This window comes from Gobio gobio (genome assembly GCF_949357685.1).
Source record: "Gobio gobio genome assembly, chromosome: 3".
Taxonomy (NCBI): Eukaryota; Metazoa; Chordata; class Actinopteri; order Cypriniformes; family Gobionidae; genus Gobio; species Gobio gobio.
In genome coordinates, this window is record NC_137099.1 from 1,411,836 (window position 1) to 1,435,983 (window position 24,148).

Genomic DNA, 24,148 nt, shown 5'->3' on the forward strand with positions numbered 1-24,148 from the left:
ACACACACACACACACTGCCCCTGCCCCTAAACCTACCCATCTCACACACACACACACACACACACACACACTGCCCCTAAACCTACCCATGGAGACATTCTGCATTTTTACATTTTCAAAAAACATCACTTAGTCTGATTTATAAGATGTTTTCCTCATGAGGACCTAAAAATGTCCCCACAAGGATGAGGATTTCGGATATTGCTATCTTTGTGGGGACATTTTGTCCCCATAATGTAGGGATTACCAGTCCACACACACACACACACACACACACACACACTCTCTCACACACACACACACACACACACACACACTCTCACACAATTGTCTAAACTCATTAAATCATCAAAATCAACAACATGTATGCTCGACCCTATACCGACTAGGCTATTAAAAGAGATGCTACCAGAGGTCATAGATCCTCTTCTTAATATCATTAATTCATCTTTGTCATTAGGATATGTACCGAAAACTTTTAAGTTGGCTATTATTAAACCACTTATTAAAAAAACACAACTTGATCCTCCAGAATTAGTCAATTATAGACCAATCTCAAATCTACCCTTTCAGTCAGAAACACTAGAAAAGGCAGTGTCTTCACAACTAAGCTCCTTTTTTTAGAAAGAAATGGTATCTGTGAGGTCAGGATTTAGAGCGTATCATAGCACTGAGACTGCTCTCATCAGAGTTACACATGATTTGCTCTTATCATCTGATCGTGGCTGTATCTCTCTATTAGTGTTACTCGATCTTAGCGCTGCATTCGATACTATCAACCACAACATTCTTCTGAATAGACTTGAGAATTATGTAGGTATTAGTGGAATTGCTTTATCATGGTTTAAATCATACCTATGCGACCGTTATCAGTTTGTAGTAGTAAATGAAGAGATGTCAGAGCGAGCACAAGTTCAGTATGGAGTACCACAGGGCTCAGTGCTAGGACCGCTACTCTTCACCCTGTACATGCTACCACTGGGAGATATCATTAGGAAGCATGGTGTTAGTTTTCATTGTTATGCTGACGATACTCAGCTCTATATTTCTTCACACCCTGACGAAACTTACCAATTCAGACGGCTGAATAAAATTATGCTGCATTATTTTACTGTTTAACACTGTGAAGCTGCTCTGAAACAATCTGCATTATTAAAAGCGCTATATAAATAAAGCTGACTTGACTTGACACACACACACACACACACACACACACTCACTCTCTCTCTCTCTCACACACACACACACACTCACCCTCCTTCGACTCTGCTCTGGATCCTCCGGCCAGGAAGCGAGACACCAGTGGAGTGCTGGAGAGAGACAGACAGCTGGAGATGAAGACGGTCTGTGTGGGCTGGAGGCCGAGCATCTGACCCCAGATCAGCCCAGCGGCCACCATCAGCAGACTGAGCCCTCCAGAGCCCTGCAGAGACACCCTCCACACCTGACCACAGCACAGCAGCAGATATATCATCCCTCACTCCATCCATCCATCCCTCTATCATCATCCCTCCATCATCCCTCACTCCACACCTGACCACAGCACAGCAGCAGATATATCATCCCTCACTCCATCCATCATCCCTCCATCATCCCTCCATCATCCCTCACTCCACACCTGACCACAGCACAGCAGCAGATATATCATCCCTCACTCCATCCATCCATCCCTCCATCATCCCTCCATCATCCCTCACTCCATCATCATCCCTCCATCATCCCTCCCTCCACACCTGACCACAGCACACATCAACATATATCATCCCTCCATCATCCCTCCCTCCACACCTGACCACAGCACACATCAACATATATCATCCCTCCATCATCATCCCTCCATCATCCCTCCCTCCATCCCTCCATTGGGTTTTACCTTGTGGAGGCGTTCGGGTGAAAACTCCAGCCCGACCACAAAGAGAGTGAAGAACACGCCCAGCTCTCCCAGCGTCTCCACCTGAACCATCGACTGCAGGAAACACAGTTACACACGTGTGGAAACACACACACACACACACACACACACACGCACATACACACACACACACACACTCACACACACACACTCACTTTAATGCTGTTGAGTCCGGACGGGCCGAGCAGAACCCCACAGATGATGTAACCGAACATGGGCGGCAGGCCCATCAGCGCACACATCCAGCCGCAGGGCAGGGATAGCATGACCACCAGCACCAGATCCTGACAACACACACACACACACACACACACACACACACACGTCAGCGCTTCATTCAGCACAGTGATGAACAACAACAGAACTACCTGAGTGAAGATCGTTGGGTCTGATGTTGGCTACACACAGCCGTATGGAAGCATGAATTAGCATTTGATAACATATTTTCCCATGAATTAGCATGTTAGCATGATCACTACACTCCAAAATAAAAAGGTTCTATATGGCACCAAAAATGGTTCTTGGCTCGTAATCATAGGGAAACCTTTTGTAGTGCTATATAGCACCAATTTTGGTGCTTCAGTGGTTCTTCAGAGGTTCTTCACCGGTTCTTTGACTAAAGGTGCTATATAGCACCTCTGAAGAACCACTGATGAACCTCTGAAGAACCTCTAAAGAACCACTGAAGAACCTTTGAAGAACTGCTGAAGAACCATTGAAGAACCGCTGAAGAACCTCTGAAGAACCGCTAAAGAAACGCTGAAGAACCTCTGAAGAACCGCTGAAGAAACGCTGAAGAAACGCTGAAGAACCACTGAAGAACCACTGAAGAACCGCTGAAGAACCACTGAAGAACCGCTGAAGAACCTCTGAAGAACCGCTGAAGAACCTCTGAAGAACCACTGAAGAACCACTGAAGAACCGCTGAAGAACCACTGAAGAACCTTTGAAGAACCGCTGAAGAACCATTGAAGAACCGCTGAAGAACCGCTGAAGCTGAAGAACCACTGAAGAACCGCTGAAGAACCGCTGAAGAACCGCTGAAGAACCGCTGAAGAACCTCTGAAGAACCTCTGAAGAACCACTGAAGAACCGCTGAAGAACCACTGAAGAACCACTGAAGAACCTTTGAAGAACCGCTGAAGAACCGCTGAAGAACCTCTGAAGAACCGCTAAAGAAACGCTGAAGAACCTCTGAAGAACCGCTGAAGAAACGCTGAAGAAACGCTGAAGAACCACTGAAGAACCACTGAAGAACCGCTGAAGAACCACTGAAGAACCTCTGAAGAACCACTGAAGAACGACTGAAGAACCTTTGAAGAACTGCTGAAGAACCTCTGAAGAACCGCTGAAGAACCTCTGAAGAACCACTGAAGAACCGCTGAAGAACCTCTGAAGAACCGCTGAAGAACCGCTGAAGAACCACTGAAGAACCGCTGAAGAACCACTAAAGAACCGCTGAAGCTGAAGAACCGTTGAAGAACTGCTGAAGAACCACTGAAGAACCACGGAAGAACCGCTGAAGAACCGCTGAAGCTGAAGAACCACGGAAGAACCGCTGAAGAACCGCTGAAGAACCGCTGAAGAACCGCTGAAGAACCGCTGAAGAACCGCTGAAGAACCGCTGAAGCTGAAGAACCACGGAAGAACCGCTGAAGAACCGCTGAAGCTGAAGAACCACGGAAGAACCGCTGAAGAATCGCTGAAGCTGAAGAACCACTGAAGAACCGCTGAAGAACCACTGAAGAACCGCTGAAGAACCACTGAAGAACCGCTGAAGAACCGCTGAAGCTGAAGAAGCTGAAGAACCGCTGAAGAACCGCTGAAGAACCGCTGAAGAACCGCTGAAGCTGAAGAACCACGGAAGAACCGCTGAAGCTGAAGAACCGCTGAAGAACCGCTGAAGAACCGCTGAAGAACCACTGAAGAACCGCTGAAGAAGAACCACTGAAGAACCGCTGAAGAACCGCTGAAGAACCGCTGAAGCTGAAGAACCACGGAAGAACCGCTGAAGAACCGCTGAAGAACCACTGAAGAACCGCTGAAGCTGAAGAACCACTGAAGAACCGCTGAAGAACCACTGAAGAACCACTGAAGCTGAAGAACCATGGAAAAACCGCTGAAGAACCGCTGAAGCTGAAGAACCACTGAAGAACCGCTGAAGAACCGCTGAAGAACCGCTGAAGAACCACTGAAGAACCACTGAAGAACCACTGAAGAACCGCTGAAGAACCACTGAAGAACCACTGAAGAACCGCTAAAGAACCACTGAAGAACTGCTGAAGAACCACTGAAGAACCGCTGAAGAACCACTGAAGAACCGCTGAAGTCATGTTTTAGTATGCTTATAGCACAAATTAGCATGTTTCTAGCATGTTTGAGCATGTTTGCTAACATGAATTAGCATGTTGTTAGCATTAATTAGCATGTTTCTAGCCTGTTTGAGCATGTCGCTAACATTAATTAACATGTTGTTAGCATTAATTAGCATGTATCTAGCATATTTTAACATGTTGCTAACATGGATTAATAATATATAAAAAAATAATACAATAATAAAAGAATGTGGCCGCTAACGACCCGGGGCGTGTAGCAGTGCAGGTTTAGCTTCTCTATAGTAAAATGACGCTGATGTTTCTGAAGCTATAATGTTTTTCTCCTCTGAGCTCCAGCGACCCTCAGAGGTCAGAGGTCAGCGGCTGACCTTGATGAAGTGGTGGTCAGCGCGGGGCATGGTGGAGTCGCGTGGCTTGGTCAGCACGTACTGGTTGTTCTGCGAGTCGATTAGCATGCTAAGCCCCAGATTGCCTTTGTTCTCCTGCTGTGACTTGTTCTTCCTCTTCCCGTCCTCCTCGTCCTCCTCCACCCTCAGGACGGCCTCCACATTCACCCCCTTCATCTGGACACACACACATCCACCACAGGACTGACTTTGCTAACATGTTTTAGAAATGTATTAGCATGAATTAGCATTTGGTTAGCAAGAATTAGCATGTTGTTAGCAATAATTACCATGTTGTTAACATTAATTAACATGTTGTTAGCATTTATTAGCACGTTAACGTGTTGTTAACATTTTGTTAGCATGATGTTAGCGTGAATTAACATGTTGTTATCATGAATTAGCATGTTGCTTGCATTATTTACCATGTTGTTAGCGTGAATTAGCATGCTGTTAGCGTGAATTAGCATGTTGTTAGCGTGTTGTTAACATGTTGTTAGCGTGAATAAGCATGTTGTTAGCGTGAATAAGCATGTTGTTAACGTGAATTACCATGTTGTTAGCATTAATTAGCATGTTGTTAGCGTAAATTAGCATGTTGTTAGCGCGTTGTTCGCATGAATTAGCATGTTGTTAGCATGTTGTTACCGTGAATTAGCATGTTGTTAGCATGTTGTTAACGTGTTGTTAGCGTGTTGTTATCATTAATTAGCATGTTGTTAGCGTGAATTAGCATGTTTTGCTAGCATTATTTAACATTTGTTAGCATTTATTAGCATGTTTTGATAGCATTATTTCGCATTTGTTAGCATTTATTAGCATGTTTTGCTAGCATTATTTAACGTGAATTAGCATGTTGTTAGCGTGAATTAGCATGTTGTTAGCGTGAATAAGCATGTTGTTCGCGTGAATTAGCATGTTGTTAGTGTGTTGTTAGCATGTTCTTAGCATGAATTAGCATGTTGTTAGCGTGTTGTTAGCATGTTGTTAGCGTGAATTAGCATGTTGTTAGCGTGAATTAGCATGTTATTAGCGTGTTGTTAGCATGAATTAGCGTGTTGTTAGCGTGTTGTTAGCATGAATTAGCCTGTTGTTAGCATTAATTAGCATGTTGTTAGCGTGTTGTTAACATGTTGTTAGCGTGTTGTTCGTGTGTTGTTAGCATTTTGTAAGTGTGTTGTTAGCATTTTGTTAGCGTGCTGTTACCGTGTTGTTAGCGTGCTGTTAGCATGCTGTTAACATGTTGTTAGATTGTTGTTAGTGTGTGTGGGCGTGTTGTTAGCGTGTTGTTAGCGTGTGTGGGCGTGTTGTTAGTGTGTGTGGGCGTGTTGTTAGCGTGTTGTTAGCATGTTGGTAGCGTGTTGGTAGCGTGTGTGGGCGTGTTGTTAGCGTGTTGTTAGCGTGTTGTTAGCGTGCTGTTAGCGTGTTGTTAGCGTGCTGTTAGCGTGTTGTTAGCGTGCTGTTAGCGTGTGTGGGCGTGTTGTTAGCGTGTTGTTAGCGTGTTGTTAGCGTGTTGTTAGCGTGCTGTTAGCGTGTTGTTAGCGTGTTGTTAGCGTGCTGTTAGCGTGCTGTTAGCATGCTGTTAGCGTGCTGTTAGCGTGCTGTTAGCATGTTGTTAGCATTTTGGTAGCGTGTTGGTAGCGTGTTGGTAGCGTGTGTGGTTAGCGTGTTGTTAGCGTGCTGTTAGCGTGTTGTTAGCGTGCTGTTAGCGTGCTGTTAGCGTGCTGTTAGCATGTTGTTAGCATTTTGGTAGCGTGTTGGTAGCGTGTTGGTAGCGTGTGTGGTTAGCGTGTTGTTAGCGTGCTGTTAGCGTGTTGTTAGCGTGTTGTTAGCGTGCTGTTAGCGTGTTGTTAGCGTGTGTGGGCGTGTTGTTAGCGTGTTGTTAGCGTGTTGTTAGCGTGTTGTTAGCGTGCTGTTAGCGTGTTGTTAGCGTGTTGTTAGCGTGCTGTTAGCGTGTTGTTAGCATGTTGTTAGCGTGTTGGTAGCGTGTTGTTAGCATGTTGTTAGCGTGTTGTTAGCGTGTTGGTAGCGTGTTGGTAGCGTGTGTAGTTAGCGTGTTGGTGACCCCTGACCTGTTTGTTGTTGTCGAAGGCGTGCTCCTCGATGTCCTCCTCCAGCCGGTCCGCCGCCCGCCTCACGTCCTCCAGGATCTCGTCCAGCATGGAGAGGGTCTTGTTTCGGTCCTGAGCCACTTTCAGCGCCTCCTGCTGGTGCTTCTCCGCCGCCACCAGCTCCATGTACTCCTGCTCCTCCTGTGAACACGCGTGTGCATGACAGAGTCAGAGTTCTGATGTTCTATTATAAATAATGTCTCTGTGCACATATTTAGTTTGTGGAGGGCAGAACATCCACAGATCCACAGGCCAGCCAATCCACGGACATTCAGATCCACCAGTCCCTCCAGAAAAACGCCATTACACCATCGCATGATTTAACGCATAATCAGCCAAAGTCCGCATATTTATGCGGAGCCGCATTTTTTCAATTACGCCGCGTAAATTGCCTATTTCCGCATGCAAAATATGCGGGGCTAGCATGATTTCATAATCCCCGCATTTTTGTTGCAAAAAAGTCACATATATTAGCAGAAAGTGGAAAAATGTTAGTTTACTTCACACAAGAGCCGCCATTTCCCCCTGTTGCCATGGGAACGTTTTGAAGAGACGTAATTACCCGACGCGAACGTCATCGACAAGCTGCAAACCCCGTGGAGAAACCACAGATATCACTGAAACCATGATGAAGCTCGCACACTCCCATTGGCCAACAACAATAACAGCAAAAGACCAAAGCAAAGCAGTTTCAAAACACGGCCTCATGAAGCTTCAGAGCGTTATGAATCAATGAGTCGATTCAGAGGTTTGAAGCGTTGTGAATCAATGAGTCGATTCAGCGGTTTGAAGCGTTGTGAATCAGTGAGTCGATTCAGTGGTTCAGAGCGTTATGAATCAGCGAGTCGATTCAGCGGTTTGGAGCATTATGACTCAGTGAGTCGATTCAGCGGTTCAGAGCGTTATGAATCAATGAGTCGATTCAGAGGTTTGAAGCGTTGTGAATCAATGAGTCGATTCAGCGGTTTGAAGCATTGTGAATCAGTGAGTTGATTCAGTGGTTCAGAGCGTTATGAATCAGCGAGTCGATTCAGCGGTTTGGAGCATTATGACTCAGTGAGTCGATTCAGCGGTTCAGAGCGTTATGAATCAATGAGTCGATTCAGAGGTTTGAAGCGTTGTGAATCAATGAGTCGATTCAGCGGTTTGAAGCATTGTGAATCAGTGAGTCGATTCAGTGGTTCAGAGCATTATGAATCAGCGAGTCGATTCAGCGGTTTGGAGCGTTATGAATCAGTGAGTCGATTCAGCGGTTTGAAGCATTGTGAATCAGTGAGTCGATTCAGTGGTTCAGAGCGTTATGAATCAGTGAGTCGATTCAGCGGTTTGAAGCGTTATGAATCAGTGAGTCGATTCAGCGGTTTGAAGCGTTGTGAATCAATGAGTCGATTCAACGGTTTGAAGCGTTGTGAATCAGTGAGTCGATTCAGTGGTTCAGAGCGTTATGAATCAGCAAGCCGATTCAGCGGTTTGGAGCGTTATGAATCAGTGAGTCGATTCAGCGGTTTGAAGCGTTGTGAATCAGTGAGTCGATTCAGTGGTTCAGAGCTTTACGAATCAGTGAGTCGATTAAGCGGTTTGAAGCGTTATGAATCAGAGAGTCAATTCAGTGGTTTGGACCGTTATGAATCAGTGAGTCAATTCAGCGGTTTGAAGCGTTATGAATCAGAGAGTCAATTCAGCGGTTTGGACCGTTATGAATCAGTGAGTCAATTCAGCGGTTTGAAGCGTTATAAATCAGTGAGTCAATTCAGCGGTTTGGAGCATTATGAATCAGTGAGCCGATTCAGCGGTTTGAAGCGTTATGACTCAGTGAGTCGATTCAGCGGTTTGGAGCGTTATGAACCAGTGAGTCGAATCAGCGGTTTGAAGCGTTATGAATCAGGGAGTCGATTCAGCGGTTTGGAGCGTTATGAATCAGTGAGTCGATTCAGCGGTTTGGAGCGTTATGAATCAGTGAGTTGATTCAGCGGTTTGAAGGGTTATGAATCAGAGAGTCGATTCAGCGGTTTGAAACGTTATGAATCAGTGAGTCGATTCAGCGGTTTGAAGCGTTATGAATCAGGAAGTCGATTCAGCGGTTTGGAGCGTTATGAATCAGTGAGTCGATTTTTATGAATCAGTGAGTCGATCAGTGAGTCGATTTTATTGCATAAATATCCCGCATTTTCCATCGCATTTTTTAAGAAAACGTGCCGCATAATCAAGGATTTTTGGCCGCAACAATCACAAAAAAAAGCCGCATTTTTCTGTAAGGCCTGTCCAATGACTGACCTTGATGTCAATGATGTCAATGACTGACCTTGATGTCAATGACTGACCTTGATGTCAATGACTGACCTTGATGGCGGCCTCTCGGAGCGCCTGGAGCCTCTGGCGGCTGCTGTCCTTCATGTTGACCACGTCCCTCAGGTTCCCCTTGAGGACCCTCTGGAGCCCCTCCACCGCCTGGAAGAGGCTCCGCTCGCTCTCATTGAGCTCGCGCTGGAACACCTCCAGCGTGTGGACGCGGAACAGCTTCTCCGGCAGCGCCAGAGTCTGGTCCCGCTCCAGGGCCGCCGCGGCCCCGCCCAGCCTCCGCACGGCAGACTGCTTCTGCTTCAGGAGGGTGGAGAGCCGGCGGCAGTTCTCCATCACCCACTGCTGACCCACGGGCGGAGCTTTCTGGACCTTCTTCTGCTGCAGCGCCGCCACCAGGCCGAGGCACAGCACTGCACACACGCCCCGCATCCCACCCGCTGACAATCACAGCAAAACAACACAAATCAGTGCACATCATTATTGTGTTAATAATCAGAATCAGAATAATGATGACGAGGGCGGGGCCACCTGTCACTCACATGAGCTCAGCCAATAGCAAACCACAGCCATCCAATCAATTCCCCACAGACACAATCAAGCCCCGCCCCTACATTTGTTCTTGTTTGCCAAGCATTTCTCTCGGATATACATTATGACATAAAAGTCGACATTATGACATAAAAACATAATTATGACATACTAAGTGACAAGCTAATTCATAATATGACATTAAAAACGTAAATATTACATCAAAAGTGAGAATTATGGGATGAAGTCAAAATATGACAAAAACTTGTAATGAAATTGAGATTAAAACATAATTATGACATAAAAGTCGACATTATGACATAAAAACATAATTATGACATACTAAGTGACAAGCGAATTCATAATTATGACATTAAAAACGTAAATATTACATCAAAAGTGAGAATTATGGGATAAAAAGTCCAAATATGGCAAAAACGTCTAGTGAAATTTAGAATATTACATAAAGAGTCATAATTAGGACAAAAAACATTAAGAGCGTCAAAATAACTCTCCCTCCCAGCGACATTCTTCTTCTCTGATGATGAGGGCGGGGCCAGCTGTCACTCACATGAGCTCAGCCAATAGCAAACCACAACCATCCAATCAATTCCCCACAGACACACTCAAGCCCCGCCCCTACATTTGTTCTTGTTTGTGAAGCGATTCACTCGATATACGGCACAATAGGGAACAATGCTGATTTGAACTAAAACCATAAACAAAATTAAATACACAAAACCTTAAATGTCTTATTTCAGCTAGGCAAGCTTTTTAATGCTCATATATTTAAACGATGTACTGAAAGAACTAAAACTGAAGAATATTTTTTAATTATAAACATAAATACAAATGACTAAAACTTTAAAATTAAAATGAATAATATGTATTAAAATCAGTGTTAGTTACTAGTTACTTATTAATTACTAATTATTTTTCCCTTACAAAAAAATTACTTACATTTTTTCGGTATTTTCTGATGAAACTGAACTAAATACTGTGTATAGAACAATCATATATAATACAATAGTGGAATAAACCTCAACATTTAAAGTCTAACTTTAAAATGCGTGTTTCTCACATCTGTAATACTTAGGTCAGTTAATTAGAATAATTTAAGTAGTTCTATATTATTTATTTATTTGAATGAATGAATAATTAATAATAAGTAATTAAACACTTTTTGGAGAGAGTCGTGTGTACCGTTATAACTCTACTGAAGATGTCATTAGAAACTAGTAATTATTCGAAAGTTCATAAAAACTATAATAGTATCTCATGCGAATTTTGGGATATTGCATAAATTGAGGCATTTAAGTATTTTTTGTGTTGTTATTATTATTATTCATTTTTTAAGTATGTCTATATAGTTTATTCATTATTTTTAGTTTATTTAGTTTTGTCATTTTAGTACGTAAATGAAAAACTCGCTGAAATAAAATACGATTTTTAGTTTTTTTATATTTTATATTATTTCAGTTCATGTAAAAAATAGGGCTGTCAAAAGATTAATCGCGATTAATCATATCCAAAATAAAAGTTTGTGTTTACATAATATATGTGTGTGTAAATACACACAAGCATGTATATATTTAAGAAAAAAATATTATTTATATTATATTTATATATATTATAGATTATATAAATGTTTATACATGCAAATATTTCTTAAATATATACATGAATGTGTGTGTATTTATATATAAATAATAAATAACAGAGTACACACACATATATTATGTAACGACAAACTTTTATTTTGGATGCGATTAATCGCGATTAATCTTTTGACAGCCCTAGTAAAAAATGTTGATGTGGTTTGAAGGTAAACATGGGTTTAATTATTTAAGTTAATACGATATATAATAACCTTGTTGTTAACTAAAACTATTAAAAAATGGATTTGGTAAATTTGAAATTAAGCTGAAAAAATTAGGGCTGTCAAAAGATTAATCGCGATTAATCGCATCCAAAATAAAAGTTTGTGTTTACATAATATATGTGTGTGTACTCTGTTAATTATTATTTATATATAAATACACACACAAGCATGTATATATTTAAGAAGAAAAAAAATATTTTTATATATAAAACATTTATATTTATATATATTATATAAATGTATATACAGTATATACATGCAAATATTTCTTAAATATATACATGAATGTGTGTGTATTTATATATAAATAATAATTAACAGAGTACACACACATATATTATGTAAACACAAACTTTTATTTTGGATGCGATTAATCGCGATTAATCTTTTGACAGCCCTAGTTTTAAGGTAAACATGGGTTTAATTATTTAAGTTAATACGATAGATAATAACCTTGTTGTTAACTAAAACTATTAAAAAATGGTTTTGGTCAATTTAAAATTAAGCTGAAAAAATAAAATAAAATAAAATATTAGATAAAAAAACTTAAATTTAGATTAATATTATTTGAAATAAAGTTGAAGTACTACAATTACTCAAATCTAAAAGTTAAATAAAAATAAATTAGAGCTATATTGAAATATTAATTAAATAGATATAAATAATAAACAAATAAACGCCAGCATCCAACACGATACTAAAATTCTACAGTAAAACATTAGATATGAAAGCTGAAGCACTCACTCGACATATGAACACGACACACTCGTGAATCTGAAAGTGTGTGAAGGCGTGTCTCTAACTAGACAAACAACCCTGAAGTGTGTGTTCACCGCCGTCCGTCACACCTACATCCTGAAGAAATATGGGGAATTAGTCAAATAACACACTTCACTTCATCAGCCGATATTGTGCTCACCGTGGAATGTGGCATAACCAGTACGTCATATTTCAGAGAATTTTGAGAAATGAATGAAAGGATTATTTTAAAATGTGTTTTTATTATACTCCTTCATAGTCTGTAGAAATAGCACTTAGTCTAAAGTCCCGTACGATAACTATATCAGCGTCCACAATATCAGTCTGTTTGTGTCACCTGTCCCTTTAAGAGCGCTTTAAAGCAGGAGGGACTCTGATTGGCTGTCAGCAGTGGAATATGCAAGAGTGGGAGGAGCTTCTGCAAAAAATATAATGAATAAAATCATATAATTTGTACTAGTCCGTATTATTTTAGAATGTAATTAAGTAGTCTTTATTAATATTTTGAATTCGTTTTTTTATTTATATATTTTCTAGCTAAAGTTTTCGTAATTTAGTCATTTTTATAATTTTGTCAATGTAGTTATTAATTAATTTAATTAATAAATAGTTTTTACTTTTAATTTCAGTATTAGTTATTTAAGTACGTCAAGTTAAACTAAATACTAAGTCTATTTTATTTCAGTTAACGTTTGTTTTTCGGTTAACGAACATGTTTTTATTTTATTTTAGTTTATTGTAAACTAAAGTAATAATCCTGGGGACTGACAAAAAACATACAAAAAATATTAAATATATCCCAATATAGATCATATTTAATTTACATTTTTAATTAAATATTTAGCCTAATCCACGTATGAGATGATACACGTTATTAACGGACACACAGCGATGACGTGTTGCTGATGTTTAAAAATAATTCAAATAACTGACCAACTGTCAACTGACTTCGAGCGAATTAGCGCGACTATAAATCACTGTTTAGACCTGACCTGTCTATCAAACGCGTTATTGTCATTATTATTATTACTCAGGTAAGCGTTCCGTTTGTTATCCACTTCTACATGGCATTCTGCGAAATAACATCAACGCCGATAAACAGAGAGAGAGAACTAACTCATACCTGTGGTGTGTGTAAAGCTGTAAACTGAAGGAACTCGTCAGTAAATGAAGGAAACAATCGCGCTCTTGTGACGCCACATACTGCGCGCGCACACCGACCAGCAGCGGCTCTTATCCCGGCGCGAGCCTCCCGGTCGGCGGTGACGGTGAGATCGGCGCTCGGTTCCCGGAGCAGGTAACGGCTTTGCGGGAGAGGCAGTAGTGCAGCTCATACTAGACTAAACTTCACCGAAAGTTCGCGGGAGATTGACGAACATGTTTGTGTGCTGTCAGTATTTGTTTTTCAGCGGTGTTTCATTAGAACGCTCTTCACTCCTGACTGAACCATAACAGTAGCGCGTGGAATTGTGGGAAATGTAGTTTTTGTTTTGCACTGCGCCTGGTACAAATAAGACTATTTCCGTCACATAGGAAAAAAAAAACATGCTCTTAATTGACAAAAAGTCTAAAGTAAGAAATTATTACATTCTAAATCAACATTTTGATGCGATGTAATAATTATGAGAATTTTTTTATTATAATTTTAATTTTTATGTCATAATTGAGACTTTTTAAGTCATAAATTATTTACAAAAGCACGATTTTTTTCCCCCTTATGTGGTGGAACTGGAAATGCAGCTAGTCAGTCAGTCACTGAATATGAGTAAATATGAAAAACGTACAGGTTGCGCTGTATTATTTTGTCATATCAAACTTTTGTAATTACAAACAATCCATAACTTATAACGTATACATGCTTGCTCATATCAATGATGTGTGTCGTGCGTAAAATTAAAGGTTAGAGATGTTTTTGTTTTTGTTTTTTGTTTTAAAAAAACGACATTTCCCAGAGTTCCCCCGAGCGTCAGGGGCCGCTGGTTTCCGCGCATGCGCACAGGGAGCTCCGCTGGAGATGAAGATGGTAGGTGGGCGCGCGCAGGGGGCAGTGTTTATCTGTAATGTTTGATGTCTGCTAATAGACGCTCGATCCGCGATTGAGTCGCGTTATCATGATGTTTCCGCGCGTCCGTTTATGAGGGAAAACGGAGGGTGTTTTGAGAGCTCCGACTCAAAGCGGAACACCGGAACTGATCGCCGTTCCTACACTAATACTGAGCTCTTCATAAACTAAAAACAACACGTGCCATGGTAATGCTCTGTAAATATCATCACGATATATGAATGTGGTAATAAATGCTATGGTATTATAGCAGCTGACACATTATACCACAGTACTTTATGATGACGGTTGGATTAAACGTTTAGTTCAGGCGATTTTCATGCTTAAATATGTTTAATTGTCCATTTTTACTGTTTAAACAATCATTTCAAGTATATGTGATATCAGTGTACACTTTATCGAAGCTTAATTTTGCTACGAAATACAAATATACAATAAAAACGGTAATTTCGTCTCACAATTAGTACTTTTTTCTAGCAATTCTAATAATAAGTATCTGCGCCCGACATCGCGTACTGAGTACGTGCTACATTTGAATTTGAACATCACAACGGTTAAAAAGTACGTTACGTTTTTGAACTTCACGACAGTTAAGTTCGTTGAGAATTTGAACTTCACGACCGTTAAGTTCGTTGAGAATTTGAACTTCACGACCGTTAAGTTCGTTGAGAATTTGAACTTCACGACCGTTAAAACGTTAGGGTAGGGGTTTGTTGTGTGTTTAGGGTCAAGGTTTTACATTATTGCATAATTATAATTCAGTACAAAAGAGATAATACAGAACAAGGAATACAAAAAGGACAATTTACATAATATGGGATGGTTTTTGAAGGTGAATATGGGTAGTTTGAATTATTTTAACTACCGTCACGTGACCCACCAGAGCTCTTGTGGCCTCATGGGATAGTGTCCAGCCTACTTTTCGAATACCACAAATTCGGACATATCACTCTGTTGGCGCACTGTTTTTCGAATACTATATAGTAGAGAAGAATATGATTTGTCACAAGAAATGATTTGAGATATTGATGATTTTCTGGCATAAATGCATTGTGAACGTTATGGATAGTGTTGTCCTCTCATTGGTCAAAGGTGACTGTCGTGTCACATTGAAATTCCACATACTGGTGATGTCCTCGACTAACTAGCTCTGTTTACTGTAACTAATGTTGTTGTTCCTCCAGCATAAACTGAAGTCGAGCCAGAAGGAGAAGATCCGCCAGGTCATGTCCTTCACTCGGGCTGCGGAGAGAAGCGCTCTGTACTGCCTGACCCACAATGACTGGAGGCGAGAAACGGCCACGGAGAACGGCTTCCAGAACCACAGAGACTCCACGAAAGCGGCCGTGGACCGCAAGAAGCTGGATCAGCTGTACAACCGCTATAAAGGTGAGCGGCCGCGTGCGTCTGTGTTTGTGGACCTTCCATTGTGCTGCTGCTGCTGCTTGTGTGTGTGCAGATCCACACGACGAGAATAAGATCGGCCTTGATGGAGTCCAGCAGTTCTGCGATGACCTCATGCTGGATCCCGCCAGCGTCGGCGTCCTGATCGTGGCCTGGAAGTTCAGAGCGGCGACGCAGTGCGAATTCAGCCGCAACGAGTTCCTGGACGGCATGTCGGATCTGGGGTGAGACCTCTGACCTCAGCTGTAACCCATCACTGCACAAACAAACAAGTATACACACTAGTGTTAGACCGCTATTATCGGACGATATTTGCAATTTTTACGTGTATCGCATCAGCCGATATAAGGCTGCTGCATTCGCCGATATTCGCGATTTTTACGTGTATCGGCCGATATAAGGCTGCTGCGTTCACCGATATTTGCAATTTTTACGTGTATCGGCATCGGCCGATATAAGGCTGCTGCGTTCGCCGATATTTGCAATTTTTACGTGCATCGGCCGATATAAGGCTGCTGCGTTCGCCGATATTTGCAATTTTTACGTGTATCGGCATATGCCGATATAAGGCTGCTGCGTTCGCCGATATTTACAATTTTTACGTGTATCGGCCGATATAAGGCTGCTGCGTTCGCAGATATTTGTAATTTTTACGTGTATCGGCCAATATAAGGCTGCTGCGTTCACCGATATTTGCAATTTTTACGTGTATCGGCATATGCCGATATAAGGCTGCTGCGTTCGCCGATATTTACAATTTTTACGTGTATCGGCATATGCCAATATAAGGCTGCTGCGTTCGCAGATATTTGCAATTTTTATGTGTATCGGCATCGGCCGATATAAGGCTGCTGCGTTCGCCGATATTTGCAATTTTTACGTGTATCGACATCGGTCGATATAAGGCTGCTGCGTTCGCAGATATTTGCAATTTTTACGTGTATCGACCGATATAAGGCTGCTGCCGATATTTGCAATTTTTACGTGTATCGGCATCGACCGATATAAGGCTGCTGCGTTCGCCGATATTTGCAATTTTTACGTGTATCGGCATCGGCCGATATAAGGCTGCTGTGTTCGCCGATATTTGCAATTTTTACGTGTATCGGCATCGACCGATATAAGGCTGCTGCGTTCGCCGATATTTGCAATTTTTACGTGTATCGGCATCGACCGATATAAGGCTGCTGTGTTCGCCGATATTTGCAATTTTTACGTGTATCGGCATCGGCCGATATAAGGCTGCTGTGTTCGCCGATATTTGCAATTTTTACGTGTATCGGCATCGGCCGATATAAGGCTGCTGCGTTCGCCGATATTTGTAATTTTTACGTGTATCGGCCAATATAAGGCTGCTGCGTTCGCCGATATTTTTCCCCTGCATTATTTACAGACAGGCGTCCACAGGGCAGCTCTCACCGTCTTCAAACTCTAACGCATATTAATCAAAATCAATTGAGAATTGACGCGATGGTCAAAGGTGGAAAGACTGAAGTTTCACGTGGAGCATTGGGAGATTTTTCCTGAATTACCGCTGGTGTTGCTCCACAAGAGATTCAGTGAAGTGCACCTACACTCTAAACAATGCTGGGTTAAAAATAACACAAGTTGGGTTGAAAATGGACTAACCCAGGGATTGGGTTGTTTTAAGCAAACATTTAACCCAACCGCTTGGTCAAAACAACCCAATTGCTGGGTTAGTCCATATTCAACTCAACTTGGGTTATTTTTAACCCAGCATTTTTAAGAGTGTAGCCATTAAATGACTAGGTTGTAAATAGTTGTTAAATGAAGTATAGTGCAGTCAGTGTGCACTTTATTATGCTGCTCGCTTGTTGATACTGTGTGCAATAGTGTCATTATTTTATTTATGCTTAAATATTTATTTTCAGAATTTATTTTCACCACTGAACTTTTTTTCTTGTTCTACCTGACCTGTTTTTTTACTATTTGTTAAATATAGTTTTTTTTAGTTCAATAAATGTTCCTTTTTTAAAATTTAAATTTTAAATTGTTATCATCCTGATCATTGTGTCATTTTTATGTTGTAAATTGAGGGAGCAAAAGCAGTATCGGCTCCAAATATCACTCAAGAAAATCGGCAGCCCGTATCGTCATCGGCTAAGGCTGATGAAAAAAATCGGCATCGGCACTAAAAAATCCATATCGGTCGATCCCTAATACACACCCATCGGGCGTAACGTTATGACCTAATATCGTGACCCGTCGAGGCATGTATCTGTGGTATCTGGCACCAAGATGTTAGCAGCAGATCCTTTAAGTCCTGTTAGTTGCGAGGTTGGGCCTTGTTTGTTCAGCTCATCCCACAGATGCTCGATTGGATTGAGATCTGGGGAATTTGGACTCAAACTCGTTGTTGTGCTCCTCAAACCATTTCTCAACCTTTTTTCTCTGAATTCAGATGTTTTTTTGTTTGTTTTGTTTTTTGGAATCCCAATTTTTTTCCCTCAGAATTCGGACTCTTTATTTTTTTCTCTCTCTATTTTTTTTCTTCTTGGAATTGCACGTTTTTTCCCCTCTAAATTTGAACTAATTTATCTCGGAATTCGAAGAAGAAGAAAAAACATTTGGAATTGCAAGTTTATTTCAATCTGGCCCTTGTCAAACTCGCTCAAATCCTTACGCTTGCCCATTTTTCCTGCTTCTAACACATCAACTCTGAGGACAAAATGTTCACTTGCTGCCTAATATATCCCACCCACTAACTTTATTTCTCAGAATTCAGATTTTTCTCTCTCAGAATTTCGTGTTTTTTTTCTCGGAAGTTTGACTCGTTTTCCTCAGAATTTTTTTTTTTTTTTTTTTTCGAGAATTGCACGTTTTTTTCCTCCGAATTCTGACCTTTTATTGAAATTCAGATCTTTTTCTTCTCGTAATCTTTTTCTTGGAATCGAGTTTTTTTCTCGGAATTCAGATTTGTTTTTTGTTTGTTTTTTGGAATTCCAATTTTTTTCCCTCAGAATTCGGACTCTTTTTTTTTTCTTTCTCTCTCTATTTTTTTTCTTCTTGGAATTGCACGTTTTTTTCCCTCTAAAATTAGTTCAAATTATCTCGGAATTCAAAGAATAAAAAAAAACATTTGGAATTGCAAGTTTATTTCAAACTGGCCCTTGTCAAACTCGCTCAAATCCTTACGCTTGCCCATTTTTCCTGCTTCTAACACATCAACTCTGAGGACAAAATGTTCACTTGCTGCCTAATATATCCCACCCACTAACTTTATTTCTCGGAATTCAGATTTTTCTCTCTCTCAGAATTTCGTGTTTTTTTTCTCTGAATTTGACTCGTTTTCCTCAGAATTTTTTTTTTTTTTTTTTTTTCGGAATTCCACAATTTTTTCCTCCTAATTCTGACCTTTTTTTGAAATTCAGATCTTTTTCTTCTCGTAATCTTTTTCTTGGAATCCAGTTTTCTCGGAATTCAGATTTTTTTTTTTAAACGTTTTTTTTTTTTCTTCTTCTTGGAATTGCACGTTTTTTTCCCTTTAAATTCGAACTAATTTATCTCGGAATTTCAAAGAAAAAAAAAAACATTTGGAATTGCAAGTTTATTTCAATCTGGCCCTTGTCAAACTCGCTCAAATCCTTACGCTTGCCCATTTTTCCTGCTTCTAACACATCAACTCTGAGGACGAAATGTTCACTTGCTGCCTAATATATCCCACCCACTAACTTTATTTCTCAGAATTCAGATTTTTCTCTCTCTCAGAATTTCGTGTTTTTTTTCTCGGAAGTTTGACTCGTTTTCCTCAGAATTTTTTTTTTTTTTTTTTTTTTCGACAATTGCACGTTTTTTTCCTCCGAATTCTGACCTTTTATTGAAATTCAGATCTTTTTCTTCTCGTAATCTTTTTCTTGGAATCCAGTTTTCTCGGAATTCAGAATTTTTTTTCTTTTTTTTTTCTTTCTCGTAATTGCACAATTTTTTCCTCCGAATTCTGACCTTTTTTTGAAATTCAGATCTTTTTCTTCTCGTAATCTTTTTCTTGGAATCCAGTTTTCTCGGAATTCAGATTTTTTTAAAGGTTTTTTTTTTTTTTTTTCTTGGAATTGCACGTTTTTTTCCCTCTAAATTCGAACTAATTTATCTCGGAATTTCGAAGAAAAAAAAAAAACATTTGGAATTGCAAGTTTATTTCAATCTGGCCGCTCAAATCCTTACGCTTGCCCATTTTTCCTGCTTCTAACACATCAACTCTGAGGACAAAATGTTCACTTGCTGCCTAATATATCCCACCCACTAACAGAGCGTGTCATAATGTTATGCCTGATCGGTTTCTGCAGATGTTAACTCTTGCTGTGCTTGTTTGTGTAGCTGTGACAGTCCAGAGAAGCTGAAGAGTCTCTTACCCAGACTAGAGCAGGAGCTGAAGGATTCTGGGAAGTTCCGAGACTTCTATCAGTTCACGTTCAGCTTCGCCAAGAGCCCCGGTCAGAAGGCGTTAGGTGAGCGGCTGGTCAGGTGACCTCTTGACCTCTTGACCTGTGTTGTGCTGAGCTGGTTTGACCCTGCTGGTCTCTGTCTCAGATCTGGAGATGGCTGTGGCCTACTGGAACCTCATCCTGACCGGACGCTTCAAGTTCCTGGACCTGTGGAACACGTTCCTCCTGGAGCACCATAAGAAGTCCATCTCTAAAGACTCGTGGAACCTCCTGCTGGACTTCGGGAACGTGATCGCCGACGACATGTCCAACTACGACGAGGAGGGTAATTGCGTTGACCAATCATTTTCGCCTTTTTTCACTGACGAAAACGAGACGATAACTAAATAAAAACTAGTGTTGGATGACAAAAACTGTCATTGTCATTTTCGTCAACTAATAAAAAACGAGAGGAGAATCAATCAATCAATCAATCAATCAATCAAACAATCAATAACACACATTTATGAAAGACTAGTGTTTATGAACTAATGCTGATGAATAATAACAATGTTTACTTTACGATGTTTATATAGTAATATGTTTTAGACGGTTGTAACGATGCATATTTATCTCCTGAACTTGAATGAGCTCCTGCAACTGCAATAGAGGCGCAGACATTTCAAAATAAGAGTCCTGGTGTATTTCCAGCTTGTTTATCATTAAAAGTCACGTATTATATATTCGTTTTTGGCTACACAATAAACTGTTTAATTTAATTCCCATTTAATTCATAGTCAGGAGGAAAGACCAGTATTAGACACATATTCAATAAAGCATCAGGGTTATAATAGTTCACTAAAACCATTAAAAAAAACGCCATTACTTGAAATTAAATAAATGTTAACTGAAATTAAAATAAATAAATAACGTATTTGAAGCTTTAGCTTAACCTGATATGTTCTACTGACTAAAACAGAAATACAAAGTTATAAAAACGATAGAGATGTTTTTAAAAAAGTGAATTGAGCTCTTTCGTGTATTTTTAATGTCAGTTCAAGTGTCAGTCGGTTATGTGACGCTTAAATGCTTAATGTATTACAATTTAACTCAACTCATTAGATTTTAGGAGACTAAAACTAGACTAAAACTGAAAACAATTCAGGCGACTAAAATATGACTGAAACTAAAATGGCATTTTAGTCAAAAGACTACGACTAAAACTAAATCAAAATGAACACTGGATGAGGCTGATTCAGATTCTAAATAATTTATCTCGGAATTCAAATAAAAAAAAAAGGAGGGGTTTTTTTCCCCCTCTAAATTCTAACTCTCGGAATTCTGATTTGTTTGTTTTTCTCTCAGAATCGCAAGTTTATTTCTCTGACATTTTTTTCAGATTTCTTTCTTTTTCTCGGAATTGCGCGTTTTCTTCCCTCTAAATTCTAAATGATTTATTTCGGAATTTAAAAAAAAAAAATGTTTTTCCCCCTCTGAATTCTGATTTGTTCTTTTTCTCTGAATCGCAAGTTTATTTCTCTGAATTCTGACTCGTTTTTCAAACAAACAAAAAAAAATTTCTTTTCGGAATTGCACTTTTTTTCTGACTTTTTTTCTCGGAATCTAAAGTTTATTTCTCAGAATTCTTAATTTGTCTCTCAGAATTCTGAAATTTTTCTCTGAATTGCGAGTTTTTTTCCTTATAATTCTGATTTGTTTGTTTTTTCTCTCAGAATCGCAAGTTTATTTCAAAGAATTATGACTTTTCTCTGTTTTTTTTCTTTCTCGGAATTGCACGTTTTTTTCCTCTAAATTCTAACTCTCGGAATTCTGATTTGTTTGTTTTTCTCTCTAAATTCTAACTTGTTTATCTCGTAATTCGGACTCTTTTTTTTTTTTTTTTTTTTCTCGATATTTTTTTAAATTAATTTTTTATTATTTTTATAACAAAATGAAGACTGGGTGAGGCTGATTGAGCACCTCATCATGTTAGCGTGTGTTTTCAGTCCCGCGTGTGGAGTTAACGCTGAATGGTGTGTTTGCAGGGGCGTGGCCGGTGCTCATCGATGACTTCGTGGAGTTCGCCCGGCCGATCGTGGCGGCAGGAAGTCTCCAGACTCTATAATGAGCGCTCTCAGGGAGGCCGAGCCTCTCTAGACGGACTCTTCCAATTAAAGAATTGACATCTATATATGGTTAAGCGCAGAGAGAGCTTTTACAGCGCACTGATGCACACCTGGGATCTGTCTGGACAGGTTTCCCATCAGCCCTCAGCTCACGTCACGAGGGCCACATGTAGAGGCGCTCGAGTGGAGAATGGAAGCTTGTTCACACACACACACACTCCGACTCTCTCACTAAGGCAAGTTTTATTCGCGCAAATCGGATTTTTTTTTTTTCTCTTACAATTCTGACTCCTTCACAATTACACATTTATTTCTCCGAATTATGTTTTTTTTTTCTCTCTGCAAGTTTGCAAGTTTATTTCTCAGAATTCTGACTGTTTCTCGGAAATCAGAATTTCACGTTTTTTCTCCGAATTTTGGCTCGTTTTCCTCAGAATTAGTTGTTTTTTTTCTTTCTTTTCTCCGAATTGCACGTTTTTTCCTCCGAATTCTGACCTTTTATTGAAATTCAGATCTTTTTCTTCTCATAATCTTTTTCTCGGAATCAAGAGTTTTTTTTCTCTGAATTCTGATTTGGGTTTTTTTCTCTCAAAATTTCACGTTTTTCTTCTATTCTAGCAAAGCTGATTTTCGGAATTCAGATTTTTTTTTTTTTTTTTTTCGGAATCCCACGTTTTTTTCCTCAGAATTCTGAATTTTTTTTTTCTCTTTTTTTTTTTTTTTTTTTTTTTTTTCTTGGAATTGCAAGTTTTTCCCCTCTAAATTCTAACTAATTTATCTCGGAATTCGAAGGAAAAAAAACATTCGGAATTGCAAGTTTATTTCTCGGAATTGCATGTTTTTTTCCCCTCTAAATTCTAACTCTCGGAATTCTGATTTGTTTGTTTTTCTCTCAGAATCGCGAGTTTATTTCGCAGAATTCTGACTTTTTTTTCCTGATTTTTTTTCTTTCTTTTTCTCGAAATTGCGAGTTTTCTTCCCTCTAAATTCTAAATGATTTATTTCGTAATTAAAAAAAAAATGGAATTGCATGTTTTTTTCCCTCTGAATTCTGATTTGTTCTTTTTCTCTGAATCGCAAGTTTATTTGTCTGAATTCTGACTCGTTTTTCTCCAATTTTTTTTTATCGGAATTGCACTTTTTTTCTGACTTTTCTCGGAATTCGGACTCTTTTTCATTCTTTTTTTTCTTCTTGGAATTGCAAGTTTTTTTCCTCTAAATTCTAATTCGTGGAATTCTGATTTGTTTGTTTTTCTCTCTAAATTCTAACTTGTTTATCTCGTAATTCAGACTCTTTTTTTTTCCCCTGATATTTTTTATTCATTTTTTATTATTTTCTTTTCCTCGGAGTTGCACATTTTTTTTCTGACTTTTTTCTTGGAATCCAAAGTTTATTTCTCAGAATTCTTAATTTGTCTCTCAGAATTCTGACTTTTTTTTTCTTAATTCCGAGGTTTTTTTTTCCATAATTCTGATTTTAGTTTTTTTCTCTTGGAATCCCAAGTTTTTCTTGAAATTACTATTTTATTTCTACCCCCCTTTCCTCAAAATTTCAAGTTTCTCATGATTCTGTGTTCATTTTTTCTACCAATTGTGTTTTTTTTTTTTTTTTTTTTTTTTTTTTTTTTTTGCAAATGATTAAGTCCAAATTGTAAAGACGTAGTAAAAGCCGTCAGGATGGCGAGACGTGGCAGAAACAAGCTTCCATCATTCAGCTGCAGATCTTCACTGAGGAACAGGAAGTGAGCTTCATCATCCGATCGCTGGTGAACTTCATCAGTGTGTGATAAGATCCTCTTCACAGGGTTTGATTAGTGTAGCTCAGCAAACACACACTGATCGTCTGTCGGAGATTTTAACACTGCTTTTATTGTTTGCTCAGTTTGGTTGGTTCTGTGTGTGTGTGGCGATCAGCTCATCACATCAGTGCATGTAAATAAAGATTATTTAACAACTCA

The 24,148-nt window shown here is 39.6% G+C and overlaps 2 protein-coding genes across 7 annotated transcripts in view; one reads left to right on the forward strand and one right to left on the reverse strand.

Annotated features, from left to right (window-relative positions):
* Nucleotides 1–13,679, reverse strand: part of tmco3 (transmembrane and coiled-coil domains 3) — a 26,054-nt gene extending 12,375 nt beyond the window's left edge. Inside the window, exons 1-8 of one of the 3 annotated variants that reach the window (XM_079812213.1) lie at nucleotides 13,340–13,679; nucleotides 12,202–12,312; nucleotides 9,087–9,484; nucleotides 6,708–6,887; nucleotides 4,618–4,812; nucleotides 2,069–2,197; nucleotides 1,875–1,967; nucleotides 1,256–1,445 (exon numbers count right to left, since the gene is read on the reverse strand). In XM_079812213.1, the coding sequence (XP_079668339.1) occupies nucleotides 1,256–1,445; nucleotides 1,875–1,967; nucleotides 2,069–2,197; nucleotides 4,618–4,812; nucleotides 6,708–6,887; nucleotides 9,087–9,484; nucleotides 12,202–12,208 (1,192 nt within the window). In that variant the 5' untranslated portion in view covers nucleotides 12,209–12,312; nucleotides 13,340–13,679. Of the gene's footprint in view, nucleotides 1–1,255; nucleotides 1,446–1,874; nucleotides 1,968–2,068; nucleotides 2,198–4,617; nucleotides 4,813–6,707; nucleotides 6,888–9,086; nucleotides 9,485–12,201; nucleotides 12,316–13,339 lie in introns of those variants that run through there. The other 2 variants (XM_079812212.1, XM_079812211.1) reach the window with 2 other exon arrangements.
* dcun1d2b (DCN1, defective in cullin neddylation 1, domain containing 2b) lies at nucleotides 13,432–24,148 on the forward strand. 4 transcript variants are annotated; one of them, XM_079812217.1, is made up of 6 exons: nucleotides 13,463–13,513; nucleotides 15,463–15,667; nucleotides 15,738–15,906; nucleotides 20,018–20,148; nucleotides 20,231–20,410; nucleotides 22,110–24,148. In XM_079812217.1, the coding sequence occupies exons 2-6, from the start codon at nucleotides 15,505–15,507 to the stop codon at nucleotides 22,187–22,189; spliced, it is 723 nt and encodes a 240-aa protein (XP_079668343.1). In that variant the 5' UTR covers nucleotides 13,463–13,513; nucleotides 15,463–15,504; the 3' UTR covers nucleotides 22,190–24,148. The 4 variants fall into 4 exon arrangements, with proteins under 4 accessions (XP_079668342.1, XP_079668343.1, XP_079668340.1 ...); XM_079812214.1 differs by lacking the exon at nucleotides 13,463–13,513 and adding an exon at nucleotides 14,186–14,239; XM_079812215.1 differs by lacking the exon at nucleotides 13,463–13,513 and adding an exon at nucleotides 14,224–14,466.